The 18522-nt window shown below is 53.0% G+C and overlaps 2 protein-coding genes across 3 annotated transcripts; one reads left to right on the top strand and one right to left on the bottom strand.

Moving 5' to 3' along the window:
• Positions 1-918: 918 nt before the first annotated feature.
• On the top strand, positions 919-5432 carry C11H1orf210 (chromosome 11 C1orf210 homolog). Its single transcript, XM_063165888.1, has 4 exons — positions 919-1125; positions 2989-3496; positions 4136-4282; positions 4625-5432. The coding sequence occupies exons 1-4, from the start codon at positions 1036-1038 to the stop codon at positions 4972-4974; spliced, it is 1095 nt and encodes a 364-aa protein (XP_063021958.1). The 5' UTR covers positions 919-1035; the 3' UTR covers positions 4975-5432.
• A 2030-nt stretch (positions 5433-7462) lies between these two features.
• On the bottom strand, positions 7463-16701 carry TMEM125 (transmembrane protein 125). Of its 2 annotated transcripts, XM_063165890.1 has the most exons (3): positions 16525-16701; positions 14917-15059; positions 7463-10950 (listed from the first exon to the last, which is right to left on the bottom strand). In XM_063165890.1, the coding sequence occupies exon 3, from the start codon at positions 10642-10644 to the stop codon at positions 9982-9984; it is 663 nt and encodes a 220-aa protein (XP_063021960.1). In that variant the 5' UTR covers positions 10645-10950; positions 14917-15059; positions 16525-16701; the 3' UTR covers positions 7463-9981. The 2 variants fall into 2 exon arrangements, with proteins under 2 accessions (XP_063021960.1, XP_063021959.1); XM_063165889.1 differs by lacking the exons at positions 14917-15059; positions 16525-16701 and adding an exon at positions 11060-11263.
• Between the last annotated feature and the right edge of the window lie 1821 nt (positions 16702-18522).

The following is an 18522-nucleotide window of genomic DNA, read 5'->3' as shown; positions in this document are numbered from 1 at the left end:
CCTTTGGCAGCTGGGGGAGGAGGGGCCATCCTGTCCCAGCTGCCGACAGTTCCGAAGTGCTCTTGCTGGCAATCGGCTTCCTGTCGATGAGCAGGCATGGGACCAGGGAATGGGGAGCAGGGAAGAGAGCTTGGGGCTCCCTCCTGCCTCAGAGGCAAAGGCAGGAGCAGTTGTAGCAGTTCTTTCCCTGCCTGGCCTGTGGCTCTGCCAGCCTTGCCCACTCACCTGCCCCATCACCCGTGGGCACAGGAGCAGGTCTGGCATGCCAGCAAACACCCATGAGAGGCTGCTTTGACACGATTTCTCAGATTTTCACTGAGTGCATGGCAGGATTGGAAGGGAGAACTACTGTTAAGTGGCAGGCGTGCATGGAGAGTGCCGAAGGTGGTGGGACACTCCCATCCTCTGGGACCTTCATGAACAGGTGTTGTTCACTGGGCTGCTGCGGCTGGGCCCAGCGACCTGCCAGTTTGCTGCATGCTTTAAACACCTTTCTGCTGGAATTCCAGCAAGACCTTTATTTTCCTGTAGGATACTTCCCTGCTGCCTCAGCCCCAGCTTCCCCCGACGGGGCTGGCTGTGTGTCCCTGTCCCAGGTGCGTGGACCAGGCTCAGGCTGCTCTCCTCCAGTGCAGCGTCTCAGGGCAGATGCCATAGCCGTGCCCCCTCCTCCCTCTGGAGGCTCCCCAGCCCTCCCAGGGTCCTGCAGCCACCTCGGCAGCCCCCACGGCACCTACAGCGCAGCACGCAGTCCTGGTCACCGATCACTGGCGGCCACACGGCTGGGAGGTGATGGGGCGCGGCTGTTAATGTGTAACTGGCACCGCCACCTTTCACCAGCTCGGGAGGAGCGGGGCCGGGGCGGCAGCGGGGCCGGGTCCCGGGCGCTGCTGAGTGCGGGGCCGGCCTGTGGGGACTCGGTGGCAGCCCTGAGCCGAGCGGCCGCGGCCACACCTCGCCCGGCAGGGCCGGCTCTGCCGGCTTCCCAGCTTTCCCCGAGACTTGTTTTTCTGGCCGGAAGTTTCCTGGAGCCAAATGGCTCCTACCTGCCTGCTCTGCTGGGTCTGCAGCCTCCTCTGCGCCTGGTCAGTGGTGACGGGACACCCCTGCAGCCTTGACCACCAGGTAGGGGGGCCGTGGGGGCTGCGGCGCGGGCGGCATGGGGGTGGGCAGGGCCGGCTCCTGGGCCTGCCAGCGCAGCCCGGGTGCCATGGGGCGGCAGGGCCTGGCAGGCAGCTCCTGCTCTGCACGGCTCAAGAGAAGATGAGTGATGAAAACCCACAGGAGGCAGCGGAGTTAATTGGGAGATGTGCTGTGCCAGTGGCCACCAGCCACAAGGGTGGTTTGCTCATGCCCAAAGCCTGGCTGTCCTGCTCCCAACGTGTCATGTTGTCCAGCCTGTTCTCAGAGCACGGCCTGGGAGAGCATTGTCTGAGTCATGGCATTTCTGACTGTCTGAGGGTCTCTTGGCTGCAGGTGTAACACAGCTGCCCATGAGGGGTGCATGGCAAGCAGCCATGAATCACATCCCTGAGGAGATCCCAACCCCTCACTCCCTTCCCCAGTGCATGGTGATGCAGTGACTGGAGCCAGGGTGATTGGGGCCAGGATCCCTGAGCACCCGGCAAGGAGCAGGAAACACTGCTAAGCCACGGGGACAAGCACTGCAGCCAGCAGCTTGGCTGCATCAGGCAGGAGCTGAGAATGAAGGAAAGTGGCTGTCATGGGCCACTGACCTTTCCACTGAGCTCTCAGTTATTCCACCCAAAGGTTTGCACTGTTTTCCAAAGCCTCCCTGAGCCCAGCTGTGTTTGAGCTGGAAACAAGGCCCATGTGGTGCCCCTGTGGCTTGGCCCAATTATAACCCAGTCCTCAGCACCTGAGGTATTTAAGGGCATATCTGTTCCTCTGCCAAGCAGGAGCAGCAGGGTCTGATAGGACATTTAGGAGGATGAAAAGACAGGTGAAGGAAATGGAAAGCTCAGCTGTCTGGAATGTAGCCAACACAGAAACCCAGGACTATGGACCACAGTAAACTTAAAGCACAGCATCTCTGTTTGCAAAGTCCAAACACAGTACTTAGCAGGAGCTTGTGCCTGCCAAACCAAACTTAAATTGGTGACCTGCTGTCTGGCAGCTTTAGTTTGGAAACTTGACCCCCTCCCACTAAAAGCCCAGGCAAGAGTAACCCATGCTGCAGTCTGCTCCCCAGAACTGTTTGAGTTGGGGCACCCTGTTTTACTGGTAAAAAAAAAATAAATCCATCCATGTGGGTTGACATCCTTCCATCCTGCTCTGCTGGTCTTTTGGGACAGTGAATGGTCCTTGGCCTAAGGTTTTGTTTCCCAGTACTGCACAGCCAGTCAGCAGTAAGCCACAGCTACCCACTGTGCATCCTCAGGAATGTGGCATAGATGGAAGCATTGGTGCTCTGTCCTGCACAGGCCCCTGGGAGCTGCTCCAGGCACAGGTAACTAGTACAGGTGCCTAGTGCCTATAGCTCTGCAGCCTGGTCAGCTTCCTGCCTGCCCTTGCAACAGGCAAGGCTCGCCTGCTTCCCTGCTCCAGCTGGGAGGATGCCCCTGTGTCACACAAGAGCTCCCAGGGGGCTGGAGGTGGGGATCCAGGGGAGGAAAAGGAAAGCCCTCTGCAAACTGACCCTGTATGACAACTGCCCTGTATGGAAGGACAGGGAGGTGACAACCTGCTGCCTTTGCACTCATCCGTTTGGGTTTTTCCTCCAGCCCTGCATGCTCCTCCTTTACTGTTTCAGTCAGCTGCTCTCAGTCCTGGGCTGTTCTGCTCATCTTTCTCCATTTATCTAGGCCCACTCCAGTCTGGTAGCTCATGTGTTTTTTAAACGTGTGTGTGTCTTTGCTTTTTTAAATTCTGCAAGGGTAATTAAGACATTTGAACCTTTGAGCAGTCTCTCTATGGAGACACTCCCCATCATGGATAGCCCATCTCAAACAGCAGCTCTTTTCCCAGGGGTGGGCCAACTGCAGTGGGAAGAACCTTCAGCATGCTCCAAGTTCCCTTCCAAGAAACATCACCAGTTTGGACCTCTCCTTCAACTCCTTGGTCATGTCCCATCACAGGACTCTCTTGAAGCACTTCCCTTCCCTGCAGTCTCTCAACCTGTCCAGCAATGCCAAGCTCACGCTGAGCCCAGCAGTCTTCTCCAACCTCGGGGCGCTGAGTCTGCTGGACCTGAGCAGCTGCAGCATCACCCACATCCACATGGACACTTTCAAGGGCCTGGGAAACTTGCGCACCCTGCTTCTAAGAAACAACAGCTTGCAAGAGCTTGATGTCCCTTTCCTTTTGCCGCTGAAGGCTCTTTTCCACCTGGATGTGCAGCACAATGCTCTGGTCTCTGTGGCCCCTTGGAGCCTGCAGCTGTTGGAGACGGTCCCACAGGTCCTTCTGGAAGGGAACCCCTGGGCCTGCGACTGCAGCGCGCACCCTCTGCAGCAGTGGCTGCGGCGCAGGAGAGGTGAGTGGAGGGTGGGTGGCAGGGAGTGTGTGGGGCAGGCAGAACCCCGAGTGTAGGAGTCTTGCTTGATCCCTTTGCTCTGACCCCTGGACAAGGTCTGAGATGGCTGTCTGTCCTATCCTGTTGAGTGACAGCAAACCAAAAGGTGATGTGTCTGTTCCTTGCTTGCAGTTAGGCAGGATACCAAGGATTTCTAAGAATGTCAGCAGGATCATTTGGCTACTCTTCTGTGAAATGGGTTGCATGTACACTTTGGCCTCTAAATCCATCTTTATGTGACTTTGTGAAGTGACCACATTTTGATTGTTGAGGAGTTGGCAGCTCCCTCTCTGGAGCCAGGTCGGAGTATCTGAGCTCAGCTCCAAGTAAGAACAGTGGGGTTTCTGTGGGTATCCATGAATTTGTTTGTATCCAATTTAAAAGAGCTGCTAATCAGAGTCACACACACTTCCTTGGTCAGGGGATTTTCCCTTTGGTTGTTCCCTACAGTATGCTGAGGGTCAGCGAGTCTGTAAGGCAGAGCCAGGAGCACCTTGCAATGCAACCCATCAACCCAGGAGCAAGCGGGGATCATCTTCTCTAAACTGGAGAGGGGATGGGTGCAGACCCCCATCCCACCTTAGCCCATTTGTCTCCCAGCTGTGCAGGTGACCTGCGTGTCCCCCCCGGGGCTGAGGGGCCGGGAGATTGCAGCTCTGGATTCTCAGGACCTGGGCTGCCAGGTTAAGCAGCGGTTTGCTCGTGAGCTCACCACACCACAGAATATCACAGTGACTGAGAACAACAGTAAGTTGTGCGGATTCAGAGGTGTCCATAAGGTTTAGCACCTTCCTGTCCTCCGTCATACTGGGTGGGGCTGCAGGTGAGACCCCCTGCTCTGCCCCACAGTCCCAGAGGCTCAGGCTGCTCGGCCACACTGGTGCAGTGGCTTGGTGGGAGGGTGGCCAACTCCCGGAGGTGTTTGCTGGGTTTGTGACAGGAAAGTTAACAGGTGCCACAAAGCCACATGGAGCACAGACTCCACAGTGATGGGCAGCAGTACCAGCCAGCTGTCAGGCAGTTTTACCCCCAGTGTTCACACCCCCTGGGTGTGCTACAGGCTGACCATGTGCTTTTCCTGTGTCACAGGCACTGCATTGCCTGCCGGGAAGGGGGGAAGGAGCTGGCCATACCTGGTGGGATTCCTGGTGACAGCGATTGGCATCTCCATCCTGATTGCACTGGCTGCCAAGTGCAAGCTTGCCCACAAGAACTTCGCCAGCTACCGCCACCGGCCGCTGCCCGAAATCAGCTCCATCGGCCGCAGCCCCATGGAGGATAGCAGCAGCTGGGACAGGGGCTCCTGTGGGAGCCATTCCATAACTGATGCTGCTGACCTGCAAGCTGAGGATGATGATGGCTTCATCGAGGACAACTACATCCAGCCCAGTGAGCAGCTGCCAACAAAAGAGGAGCGGGAGTTGCATCGCTCCATCTGAGCTTGCAGGCTTACAGCTCAGCCACCACTGCTGCGGCCTCTTGCTGTCTCCCTAGCTCCACCCCTTTCCTACCTGTGCTTGGCTTTGGGCCCCACATGTTTGGGGCAGGAGGAAGGGAGCAGAGAGGAGGGGAGAGAGGGATGGACTAGGAATGATGATGGAGACTGAAAGCAGCTGGTCCCTGAGCGTCCCAGCATGACACTCAGTGCAGTAGGCTGCACTGTCACAGGGACACCAAACCAGGTGCTGCTTTCCCAGCCTTGCTCAGATGCTGAGGATAAAGGAGGTGGTGCCTACCGTGTCCAGGAAGCCAGGTGAAGTGGGAAGAGGAGCCTGCCTGGGTGCTGCCATGGGGTTTTGGGCACTGGCCCCACTGCCCCATGGTGCCAGACTCAGCCCTGCTCTGTCCCTCAATGCATTGTTACTCTGAGGTGTGATTAAAGCATGATTTAGCCCTGCCTCTGCCTGCAGTGGTTTGGTGGGACTCTCCCAGTGGCAGTGCTGGGAGGAGACCCCCAGCCCCACAGCTGGGGTGCAGCTTTTTTTGCAAGTGCTTTCAAGGGCCATAAATACATTGCTCTAACTGTGGCGACGAGAGACCACATCTGTGGCACAATGAGTGCTCTTGTCCAAACAAATATTTCACCTGCTGTGGTGTAGGCAGCTCTAGTGCACCATCACAGGGTTTCTGTGCATGTCTCTCCAGCCATAGCCCTTCTTTCTTTTCTCTCTTTCCTCTCCAGGATGACAAGCTAAAAGACACCTTTCTCCTGTCAGCTCCACAGAGTTGAGCAAACTCATTGGTGCTGCCAGTTGCAGTGGCAGGCCCATGCACTGGGGTGAGGTGACCCTGTCCTCAGCACCCATTACAGACTTCCATGTGTCTCTTCAGCTGTGGAGTTGTACAAATGCAATAATTTTTACATTCCTGTCATCTTTGTGGTATGATGAACAGCACATGAGACACAGGTAACTGCAAGCTATTTCTGCTGGAGTTGGTCGTGCCTTCATGGGTTACTCTGGAGTTAAAAGCAGGGAGCAGCAGTGGCATTCACCTTTAGAAAGTGATTCATAAGGCTGGTACCAACTGATTGGGAAGATTGCCCAGGGCACAGCCCAGTCATTACCATCCCTGATAGCTCAGGAGTCTCTTCGTCATGCTCCAGAGCATGAGATATCACAGGACAGCATTTCTCAAAGCTCTGCCACACAGCTAATTCCCCCACCTCCTTTAAATCTCTATTTCACTGCTAACTGCCTTTCTATTTCTCCACTCATTAAAACATTTAATGTATAAAAAAAGGTAAATAATACACCTCAGAGTATGCAAACCAAAGGGGAAAAATGGGTCAGGCATTGGATGGATGAGACAGGGTAGAGAGCAAATGTGCGACTTGAAGCCTTGAGCAGGAGGAAAACCTGCTGGCTTCTTTCAGTGGTCAGCCAACTTTTTCTCTTAAATGCCATATTTCTAAAGTGAGCTTTACTTTTTCAGTTACTGTCTCATAATTTGTCTTCTGGGCTAATCAGCTACCTATGAAAATACACTATACACAGTATTTTTGGAAATTTCTAATATCTTTTGGGTAAGAGATTTAAATCTGAGGGCTGGGAAAAAGCATTTCAGTTATCTTTTGGAGGGTATTTGCTGGGCTTTTCAACTGGATGCAGTCTTTTCTTTTTAGTCTTGGTGATGTCTTAAAAGAAGTTAAAAATACAAGCACCCAGGCTTATTTGTCCAGGATCTTACTCACCAGTCCCTCAGCATTAGTGGTTGGATGGCTTGTCTACTTTGACCCTGCTCATAAGTACATCCATTTATTTTTTAGCCAAGCAGACATGGCAGGTTTTCTTTTGTGTGTGTGTGTGTGTGTGTGTGTGTTTGCATTTTCTGCCCTCAGGCAGCTGCAGTGCTGGAACCTGGCAACTCATGTTTGGGGGGAAATACATCTGGCATACAGAGCTGGGAATACAAAGGGTCAGAGCATGAAAAGGAGGATCCTTGTCCAGGGGTCCACCCAGGAAGCTGCCATGAGGGCCTGGCTGAGGCTGGCTGGGAGCAGGGGCAGGTATGCAGGCAGACTGGTTCCAGGTACGAGGCTCAGCCCTGCCACAGGGTGAAACAGCTTCTCTGTAAACAAGCTAGCCAGCACTGACATATTCAGAGGCTTTGTGTGCTCCGTGTGAGTATCTTTCAGGGGCATAGCAAGGTCTCAGGTTCACAGAGTGGTGGTAAGGGGATCTGGATACGTCTGGGTTTTTAAGCAGAGAGAGATTAATATGGATCTGGAAGTGGGAATTGTGTATCATGAAAGAAGTACATGCATTTTTGGGGCTGTGGTGGCATTGCCACACTAGTTGGTGATCCAGAACCACAGCCACACGAGGGATCTTGGGCTGTTGTGATTACTGCCCTGGGCTGAGGCCAGCCCTGACACCTCTGCTCTGCAGAGAAGTCTGCACTCAAATATCAGCCTTCAACACAATCAACTTCTGTAACACTTTATTATGTGTGTCCACACACAACACAGGAACCCAAAACAAACCACACCTGTACTGCAGAGGGGAGTCGGTGATTGGGCTGCACAGGCTGTCCCTCTGGGCAGCTGGACAGCCAGCCACCATCTTCAGGCACAGCCTGTTCTTAGCCATTTTCTCCTTGGGCTGCTGGCTCACAGTCAATCACCCTTTCCTGGCACAAGTCACAGGCACTTGGGGCACGTTCTGAAGGGGCTGTGGAGGGGACAGGATTCACATTGACATGCAGGCAGCAAGGAGCTGCGAGCTGGGCACAGTCATGCCTCTTCACAGAAATGCCCAGATGTGCAAAACAGCTGGTGTGCAGGCAGCTGTGGCCTGCCAGCACGTGCAGGCTGTGGAGCTGGCAGTCACTGCTGGACCTCTGGTGCTGGCAGAGGGGGGGCAGGCTGGCATAACTGCACGTGCCCTGACACAGACCTGCAGAGCAGCAGCAATGGTGATGGTGGTGCAAGAGCATTCAGCTCTGGCCTGTCCCCTGCTGTGTAACCACTGGGGTCCCTGGTGGGCCTGAGGCCAAACAGCCCAGAGGGAAAGCTCAGCTTTCAAGAGATTTAGCACAGGAGGATCTGAGCTCACCACCACCGCCTGAGCTCCTGGGCAGATTAAGGGAGGAGATGCAGAGAGAAGAGGAAACAGCAGTTTAATAACATCTACAGATGATGTGAAAGTGGCAGAGGAAAATGTAGCAATAACAGAGATACAGAGAGAAAAGCTCAGATTATGTACCTTTGCATTGGGGAAAACAATCCAAGGCTTCAGGCAGAGGAAAGTCAGCAGGAGCAGGACAGGAGCAGGTGAATACAGATGTGGTTTCATGAGATCTCACTGCATTGGGAATGGGTGGTCTGGAGCTGTGAAGGGGTGAAGCCCTCACTGACCAGCTGATGGTGAGCTCTGACACTGCCTCCAGGTGTAACATGAACAGTGATTTGTGCTGTTATAGCAAGGGAATCAGCTACCTTCCTTTTCCAAAAAATTTGCTACCAGGCACCAAAAAACAATAGCTCAGTCTTGTTTCATTGGAGAGGACACTTGGCAAATAATGAGCAAAACCAACATCTGGGGCAGAGCAACTCAGGTGAAGGAAAGATGGGAGCAGACAAGATGAAGAATCACAAAACAGTCTGAGCTGGAAGGGGTCCAGAAGGATCACAGAGTCCAACACTTAAGAGAATGGCCCATATGGGGTTCAAACCCATGACCTTGGTGTTATTAGCACCATGCTCTGACCAACTGGCTCAGAGGAAGAGAAAGTCATGCAGGACCATCTCCAGCAGGAGGTTGGGATCTATGTCTATGGAAAGGGCAGTGAAATGGTTAGTGAGTCTATGAGGAAAATGAGAATTTTGTCAGGTAAATTAGACTTAAGTCACAGGAAAAGTTCCTGGGGTGAATTGTTAGTCTGCCTCTGGTAGAGAGACCTTGGTGATAAAACAAGACACCTTGTAGAGATAAAACACCAAAAAAACTCCAGGTAAGGCCCAAGTGACAGTAGAGGAACTTTTCTGCCCTTCAGCAGCTGCAGCACTTGGGAGACAGAAACAGCTTGGGAACAAGCAGGGACTGGGATGAGCTGCAGGGCTCCTGCCTCTGCCTGGGAAACTCCTGTGGGAGGGCACAGCACACTCCCCTCGCACAGCTTTTGCAGAGGGCAGCCTCAGCCCCAGGATTTGGGCATCTCATCACCATCCCCCAGCAACTGCACCTTGCTGTTTGTAGCTGGAGCATCCTGGCATGATAACAGAGCCCCAACACTGAGTCCAGCACAGATAACCCATCAGGGCCTTGACACCAGCACTGCTTCATCACCCCTTTGATAAACCACAGGTGATGGTGGGCTGCAGAAATGTAACACTGGAACAGATCTTGGCATTGCAAACACAAACAGCATTTCATGTGAGGTCCAGCCATGCTTCTGGCACACACAATCCTGTGCAAATCCCACACTCACTCCCACAGACACCGGTGACTTTTGGGAGCAGCCCCTGCAGCCATACCTCCCACCAGGCTCCCTCGTGCCTGCTGACACGCAAAGTGTCTCCTGCCATTCACCAGCTGCTAGAGGCTCTACTTCACTCAAGAGCTGGAGGCTCTGCCCAGAGCACAGGTTGGTTTTATACCACCCAGAATTACAGCCTCTCCTGCCAGGAGAGTGTATGACACAGTTCCAGGAACTGCAGGAACCAAACAAGTACTGGGGTTCCCAGGATACAACACAGGCTCACCTTCACTCTGTAACATGGTCACAGCCAGGCAGGCAGCAGCTGACACAGGAGGCTCTGTGGAGATAAAATGCCATCCAGGTCAGAGCCCATCCAGGTGCCCTGAGTCTGTGCTGCGCCACCAGCCTGGGGCAAAGCACATGCCAGTCATCTCCAACAGAAACAGGGCAGCTCTCGCCCTTCCTTGGGAAAGGCCACCACTGACAGGTTGTATCCGCTAAGGCTCACACAGAGGCGTCCCGGGTCAGATCAGGTTGGCCATGCTGGAGGTGGGGGGGAGCCGCCTGTTTCCAGCGAGGCGGCCGGAGATGGTGAAGACGCGGATGTCGCCGGCCTCCAGGCTCCGCGGAGCCGCCCGGCGGCAGGAGGTGCACAGCAGGTACAGCAGCAGGCAGAGGAGGATGGCACTGCCGGCGGTCAGGAGGATGACCCCGCTGGTGAACATGCTGGCCAGCGGCCGTGCGGGGCTGAGCTGCATGCTGGTGGTGGACAGGATGGTGAGCACCGCCCCGCAGACCAGCAGCACCAGGGCGCTCAGCAGCAGCACCAGGCAGTCCGAGAAGCCTCCGCTCTTGAGCAGCTCGATCTGATCGCGGCTGCGGATGCAGTTCATGTCCTGGATCGCAGAGCTCAGCAGCTGCTTCAGCAGCACCAGCAGGGCCAGCAGGCAGAGCGTGGTGCCCACGGCGAGCCGCCACTCTCCGGAGCGGCTGCTGGTGCTGTACAGCAGGATGATGCCCCCAATCCCGCAGGCCAGGATCAGCACCACGGCCATTCCATAGCACAGGATGGACTTCTTGGGGTCCTGGAACCACCAGAGCTCCACATGCTCTTCCAAGATATTCCTCTGGATGTGGTCCGCATCCGCAGGGGTGCGGGGGCTGCTCAGCTCTGCCAGCTCTGGCATGGTGGGCAGCTGGGTGAAGAGGGCACAGAGGTGGCACAGATGAATTTGCACCCTTACAGCAAATGGAAGGTCAGTGCAGCAGCAGTCGTGAAGGCAGCTGCATTTCTCCAGCAGTGCTGTCTCAGTCTCATCCTTTGGATCCTGATGGAATTTCCTTTTGCAGTGGTGCCACCTGGAGAGCTATGATCCACGTGCTGGGGTTGAACCCACTACCGAGACAGGGCTGTGAAACATGATGGAGCATTCCTGGAGCAGCACCTTAGGGGAACTGCCAGGGCTGTCTCCTTCTTTTGCTGTGTCTTTCATCTGAAAAAGTCAAGAAGAGAAGATATCATTAACCAGAGACCATGCTCCCCTGTACCAAATAATCCTGTGCCAAACCTGGGGCCTTGGTTGCTCAGGCTGGCCTGCAGACCTTGCTGTGCTTCCCTCACAGGAGCCCTGTGTGCCTCAGCTGCATATCTTCATGGGAGGCCTCTGTGTGCTGTGGGGGAACCCCAGGCTGCCCCAAGGGCGAGTCTCCTGCCTCCCCAGTGCCGTGTGCCCTGCTCAGAGGCTGCTGGCACATTGCTGCCTGAAGGACTCTGCCTGCAGCTGGTGCTGGCAGCAGGGCAGGGACGGAGCAGAGGCAGGTCCCTTCTGGGATAAAGCCCCATTCACAGCTCTGGCTTCACATGCTCCCTCATCAGCATCAGCCTCTTGTCACCAACTGGCTCTGCTGCCCAGAAGGGGAGGTGGGGGTCAGGACCAGGGTTTAACCCTTCCACTCCAGTGGCTGGAAGAGTGAGATCTGCCATAGCTGCATGTTCTCAGCCCTGTCCTCGTCCCTGCACTGCCGGTGGTTTCCCCTCAGAAATTCTCTACAGAAATATTGTAGCTACATGTCCAGTGATCTCAGCACTTCCCTGGGAAGAGCCCTTAGCTGTGGCCTGGCACCCTGATATTTTGCTCTCCTTGTTGCTGGTCTGTGAAGCACTTTGCCCCTGGAGGGGAGCAGAGGAAGGGCAGCACTGGCTCCGAGGTGCTGTGCTTAGCTGGGCTCCCCAATCACAGCACCTTGTCTCAGCCCACCACTCGTGGTTCCCAGGCTTGTGTCCCTGCTGTCCTGGCTCCCCTTAATACTTCTTTGGGTACAGTTTTAGACCAAGAGTGGAAACCATTTGCATTTCTCTTACAAAATGTTCTTCCCTGGCATGGCAGTATTCCAGCTGGTCCCACAGCACCACAGGGACCCTCTAGAACAGCTGGTACCCAAACCATGGAGAGGAACTGGGGAGGAGAGCATGGGAGCATGTCAGCAATGGCTGAGCCTGGGAGACATGGGGCAAGACCTGGAGACCCAGAACAGCCTCTCTGGTCACCTCCTAGACAGAATAATGCACTCTTGACCACCACAGGCACACACATGAACTGCTGTGAGTCCTACAGGAGCCCATGGCAGGGACAGGAACTGACTCAGGTCCCTTGTGTCAGAGCTGTGTCACTTCTGGGTGGGGGGACAGCCACTCTGCCTGCTAGAAATGGCTCTCAGGAGCCCATCAGGCCACGTCAAGCACACTCTGTTTGTACCCTGCTCTGCTCGGTACTGGGCTCATGGCTCATTACACACAGGCAGGGACAGTTTATGACCTCCACACGTGGCAGCTCTGCACGCACCAGGGCAGCAAACACCTCAAACCCTCTGCCGGGGCACAGCCAACACGGCCGGGGGGAGAGGGAGGACAATTGTGCGGGGAGTGCCGAACCAGACACCGCCTGACAGTGTCAGGCCGGGCTCCTCCTGAGTCACTCCCCGGCTGCGATGGAGCATGAGGTCACTGTGGCCTGGCTCCGGGCCCGCTGCCAGCGCTGCACGGGTGCGGGCAGCCCTTGTGCGGGCGCGTTGTGGGCAGCCCGGATGCGGTGCGGGCAGCACGGGTGCGGTGCGGGCAGCACGGGTGCGGTGCGGGCAGCATGGGTGCGGGTATGGGCAGGAGGGTGCGGTGCGGGCAGCCCGGGTGAGGGTGCGGTGCGGGCAGCCCGGATGCGGTGCGGGCAGCATGGGTGCGGGTATGGGCAGCACGGGTGCGGGTATGGGCAGCCCGGGTGCGGGTATGGGCAGCCCGGGTGCGGTGCGGGTATGGGCAGCACGGGTGCGGTGCTGGCAGCCCGGGTGCGGGTGCGGTGCGGGCAGCCTGTGGGCACGGCGGGTCCCGCACGGGGCTGGTCCAGCTCGGGGAGCCGGGCAGCGATGGCTGCGGCACAGACAGCCAGGACTCAGAGGGGACAGGGAGAACCATGGGAGTCCTACAGCTCCTGGCTGGAGCCAGAGCCATCAGAAAGCAGCAGTTAGAGAGAGAAAAGAGCTGTGGCTGAGCGTGGTTTGTGCCTGCTGGGCGTGTTGGTTTGTGCCTGCTGGGTTGCCCTCTGATTTTGCATGAGACAGCAGATACCTTGTGTGTGCCCAGGGCACAAGTCCCCAGGAAGGTGAGGATGTCACGAGGCACTATTAAAGTAGTCAGAGGCAAGGAGACATTGAGTCTGGAGTTGTTCCCTTAGCCGATGCAAATCAGCTTGGTTCTAAACATTGCTCTCTCTTGTGCCTTATCTCCTCCTTAGCAGTGAATGGGTGAGTCTAGTAGGTAGCATTTTTATAGATTAGATTGAGATTTGAAGAGAACATAAAGCTTGGAGAAGTGCAAAGTCTGTGTCCTTCTGCTGCTTGACCCAAATTACACGAGTCAAACAGTAAACAAGGAAATCACAGCAGCATGAACCACAATGAGGGAAAATGTGATCAAAAATCAGGCTACAGCACTGCATTCTCATGTTACTTTTTAAGATTTAACCATTTTAGTTTTTTATATGCTCAGAAGAAGGACAAGAGAGCAAAATAAAGCCATAGGAGCATCTGGCCGAGGAACAAAATTGAGTATCACCTCCACAAGCATGTATTTCCCAGTGTTATATTAACCTCTATTAAGCAGATTATTTGGAGAGTTTCCCAGTGTTGCATTAACCTCTATTAAACAAATGATTGGAGAGGCAAAGGCTTCCACTGAAGTGTGCTTTCATGTTTCCTTGCATCTGTTTGGAAATGTTCTGGGAATATAATTTTTTGCTCTAAAACCATCCACACTTGCTTCTCTAGACCCCGAGGGCTTGTGCTGCTAATAACAGTATTTTTACTCCTAGAATCACAGAATAATTAAGGTGGGATGGGACCTTGTGAAGTCACCTGCTTAAAGCAGAGTTCACCTAAAAGTCAGACTGAGCAGGTCAGGGCCCCATTCATTTACATGCCAAGGAAGGAGAATCTATAGCCCCTCAGGGATCATTCCAGAGTTAAATCACCCTCACCATGAAAACATTCCTCCTTAAATCTAGCTACAGTTTCTCATTCCTCAGGCTGGGTGCATTGCCTCCCACCCTCTTCAGAAAACTCTTTCTATGTTAAACCAAAGCTATCCTGGACTGTCACGCACCACTCCTTGAAGAAGGGATGAACTTTGCTCTCACAGCAGCTTTGCTGATCTGCTTTCTTGGCACTGTGCAGCACATCACTTTGCCCAGATCAGACTGAGAGGAAGGAAGGAATATAGATGCCTGCTCTGCCATGAGGGAGGACAGCCCCCCAAAGCTGTTGCCCCTTCTCTTGGTGTTCTTTGGGCTAGCTGGTCTCGCTGCTCTGGGACAGACCTTAACAAGCCAGTGGCCCATCAGATTGGTGTATTTGATAGTGTGGATCACGGGTCATCAGTCTCTACATTTACTCACTACTGAAGCCAGCACCTGTGTGCAAGAGAAAAGCAGGAGAGGACCAGCACAGCCACACAATGCTTTAAGTCCAAAGAGCACATTTCAGGAAAAAAGTGACATGCTGTCCTTCCCCACTGCTGGCTGGCAGCTGTGGAGGAAGAGCAGGAAAGCGCTAGGAATGCAGGAAAACAAAAGTATTCATGTTTTTCCTTTTCCATTGTGTTGGTTGTTTTTTTCTTTCCCTGCTCTGACAACATTTAAGTGGAAATTGAGGGTCATCATCAATGTGCTCCTGGCCACTCCTGGCTGCAGGTGTGGGAGAGGTACCCTGGCTGAATGCCTCAGAGTGATACATGCATATATTTAGTAACTTTTAAACTTTTTGTGCCTGACAGACTGATAACTGGCAGACAGGCCACAGACTGTACATTAATTAACAATTCAATTTCAGAACCACATGCAATTCAACTCTTGAAATATTTCTCACTTCCCTCCTCTTCTCAAACCCAGGGTACCCCTCAAAACAATGCTTACCCACAGGGTTTAGGAGGGGAAGTCTGGGGATGAGACAGGCTCCTGCAGCACTTCCTTGTACTTCCAGCCTTGGAAGGGTTTTATGCAGTTTTTATGTGGATGTTGTAAGCATCATGGAGACTGGGAGAGTCCAACAAGATTTCCTAAAATAACGATACATAAAATTATTTATCTGAGCAGTGTGGATGAGAGCCAGCAGAGCTTCACAATCTCAAGCAAATCCAAGCCATCTCAGCCCTCTGTTTCCCCAGTCCATCATAGCTTATTTGCTTCTTCGCCTGATCTGTCCATAGCCTGTTTGGGATGGACCTGCCACCACTCAGTGCCTCACAAAAATCTTTAGTCCAGAATAGGCATAAACATTTCCCCATAATTTCCATGTAATTTTTTCAACCTCCAATGCTTTAGGAAGAATTTCTTTAGCAAGAGAGTGAGCCCTGAATTGTTGCATGTCCCTTCCAACTGAAACAGTACATTCTCTTCTGTCTATTGTGTTTTAGTTTGTCTATTCTAGCCTATTGTGTTGTCTATTCTCTTGTATTTCAATGGAAAAGGACATACAATGATCATCTAGTCCAACTGCCTGACCAATTCAGGGCTGACCAAATTCAAGAATGTGTTTTAGGGCATTGGCTAGAAGCCTCTTCAATACTGACAGGTTTGGGGTATCAATAAATTCTCTAGGAAGTGTGTTCCAGTGTTTGACCACCTTTCCAGTAAAGAAATGCTTCCTAACCATATTTGATTCTGTTCTAACTCCCTATAGGCTCAAAGAGAATGCAGCTCCTGTATCTTGTTTTATGACTGAATTACTGTTAGTGCACAAACCAGAAGCTCTGAGTGTCATGGTGCTTGAGGCCTGTCTGTGCACCTGGGAGCATGTGGGAAGGATCCCTCTCTGAGAACTCAGGACTGGGAATAGAGGAACATGCAAGGAATGGGAGTAATGGGGCTTTTATGTGGCATCTATCTGTCTTGCCCAAAATCCTAACTAGAGATCCACACTTCTTTGCCTGCCACACCAACCACCAATTCCCAATGCTCCTGCTTTCCTGGGCTGCTCAGGATCCACGCAAACCTGTGCAGTTTGATCTGCACCTCTGGGGAGAGCCCACCCTCTCTCCCCTGACAGATGGATAATGCTGTCCCACAAGTGAGCATCTGTCCCAGCAGTGCTCCTGCCATGAGACCCCATTTGGGAAGCCCTGGGTGATGGTGGATTGTCCCTTCCTTTCCCCAAGCCTAGGGTTTCTGGCCTTAGGGGTGGTGGAGGGCTTCTTGTAACAGGATCAGTGCACAGCTGCCTTTTACACAGATCTAGACAGTTTTGGCACGCTCCATTGTGAAATGTCACGTTCCCCTTCCTCTTTGTACACTCAACAGGCATCCATTATCCTGGCCCCGCAGAGCCTGTCCTGATACACCTCTGCCAAGGGTGGCCTGGGAGTTCCAAGGGAAACAAGAAACTCCCAAGTCTGAGAGGAAACAATAGGACAAGGAAGAATCAATTGGAGGCAAGAAGCAGGGTCTCTTAAGAAGTGAGTTTGAAGCAGCCTCGAACCTGCCAGCAGCTACTGCCCGGCTCCCGGGGAGGAAGGGATCACTCACCTGCAGCAGACACGGCCCACATGCGACACCCCGGCACACTTCCCTGCTCCAGTCTGGCAGCAGTGGCTTTTCCTGGCTTTCCTTCCGCTGGATCCAGCTGACGAGGGAGCCCACGGGGAAAATCTCTTCCCTTCCTCTTGTAAGTGCCTGCCAGGAGCCGGGCGAGGCTCCCGCTGCCGGTGCGCGGCAGCCCCGCGGTCCGGCGGAGCCCTCGCCTCCCGCCCGGGCAGGTGCATTCCCCAGCTGGGTGGCGTCTCAGCAAACCTGCTGCTGCTCTTGGAGACGCTCCAGAGCCGCGCCGGTGTGCAGGTGCTACCCCTCCCTCCCCGGGCAGGATCTGGCCTCTGGCCACACACCGATCCTGGAAGGTGGCTCATTTCCTCCCAGCTGCAGGTGAACGGGTGCCAGAGCAGCTCCCAGGCAGCGCGGGGCAGCGCTAGGGGACATTTGACACACTCAGCAAGTATTTGGTGTTAAATAAGGTAGCTCCTGCTCTACTTTGTAGGTTAGGGCCACCCAGTCATATCAGGACTGCTTCTTTCTGTGGCAGAAGTTCAGGCAAGCACTCAAGTCAGGCAAGATGTTACTGTCACATCTTTCCAACAAAAGGCAGCTGCACAACCCCCTCCCTGGGAGACATCAGCACCAGCAGAATTTACCAAGCTGTAGAAGAGCTGATTTCCTGGTAATCCAGTGGGGAAAAAAGGGTAACTATTTTGAGAGTAATCAGGGAAACAGAAAAGCATTCATGTAAGTGTTGAAGAATAACAAAAGGGAGTAGCAGGAATGTTGAATTCAGTAGGGGAATGGGATTCCCAGACTGATCAATGTCCCCTCCTTCCTGGCTAGGTTTCTTGATAGCAGAAGGGATCATTACTGTTAGTCTGAGCAGCTAGAAAATCTAATGCAGGAAGGTAATGCAGGAATAAGAGAACAGGACTGAACAACAGCACTTGCCTGGCTAATGGAAAGGGAGGCTTGGTTATAAAGTCACATGCTACTTTTTTATCAGGCTGTGAGAAGGGAAGCTTAGGATATGCTAATCAAATAGAGACCAAGTAGTGTGACAGGTTCAGGAATTTGTCTGAGAAAAATCTGATATGTCTTTGGAGACTTGTGAAATATCATAAGTCCAAAGGATGTTGTCCTACACATAAAAAAACAAATGGTATGTGATAGGTTTTCCTATACAAACACCTTTGAACAATGAGCTTGACCTTATCCAGAAGAACCTGGGTTTTTTAGCAAAAATGTCATCTAAGGGGAAACCTTCCTTATTCAGATAGCCATGTAGTCATTTTAAAAAGTGGGCTGTAGCTTTATAAGAGCATGAAATCCTTACCAGCTCCTTTAGGGAGATACCAGTAGGAGAAACAGAACAATGAAGGTCAAGAGAGGATGAAAGCAGAAAATGATTTTGCACCCTGAGAGAATTCAGAAGAATTCATTAGCACACAAAACCATAATCCAGTTACAGATTAATTCTAAAACATTTATAGAGTTTGTGTGTGGGACTTTGACCTTGGTCTGCTTTTCCCAGTCTAGAAGGGGCTTGCTTGTACATTACTTTGCTTCCAGCAGGTCTGTTGAAGATTAGTTGTAACCACTGCTGTGCCTGATGTTTAATGCTCCTCTATACAAGCAATGTTTCAGCTGCCCCTTGGCTACTAAGCTCAAAATCCTCCTCAGCCTAAGTCTGGCAGCTGAAGCTACCTAGGCTTCATCTGACAGGCTGAGTATTGCCTTTAAAATTTGCTAACAAGGGTGACATAGGGATATATTTTTAAGCATATCAGTCACCATTTAGAAATAATTCACTATCTGTATAGGGATATTAGGAAAAGATTCTTCTTATTTAGACAAGTTGATTTCATTTCTCTAAACCACAACTATTAAAGCAGTGTGGTGTATGATTCTAGCACTCAATTTGTCCTGACAGAGAGAGGAGAAAATTATACCACACGAGAGCCTAGCAAATTAAAATGGGTGTGTCCCGAA

Source organism: Melospiza melodia, chromosome 11, assembly GCF_035770615.1.
Source record: "Melospiza melodia melodia isolate bMelMel2 chromosome 11, bMelMel2.pri, whole genome shotgun sequence".
Lineage (NCBI taxonomy): Eukaryota > Metazoa > Chordata > Aves > Passeriformes > Passerellidae > Melospiza > Melospiza melodia.
This window is presented reverse-complemented; position numbering and strand designations above follow the sequence as displayed.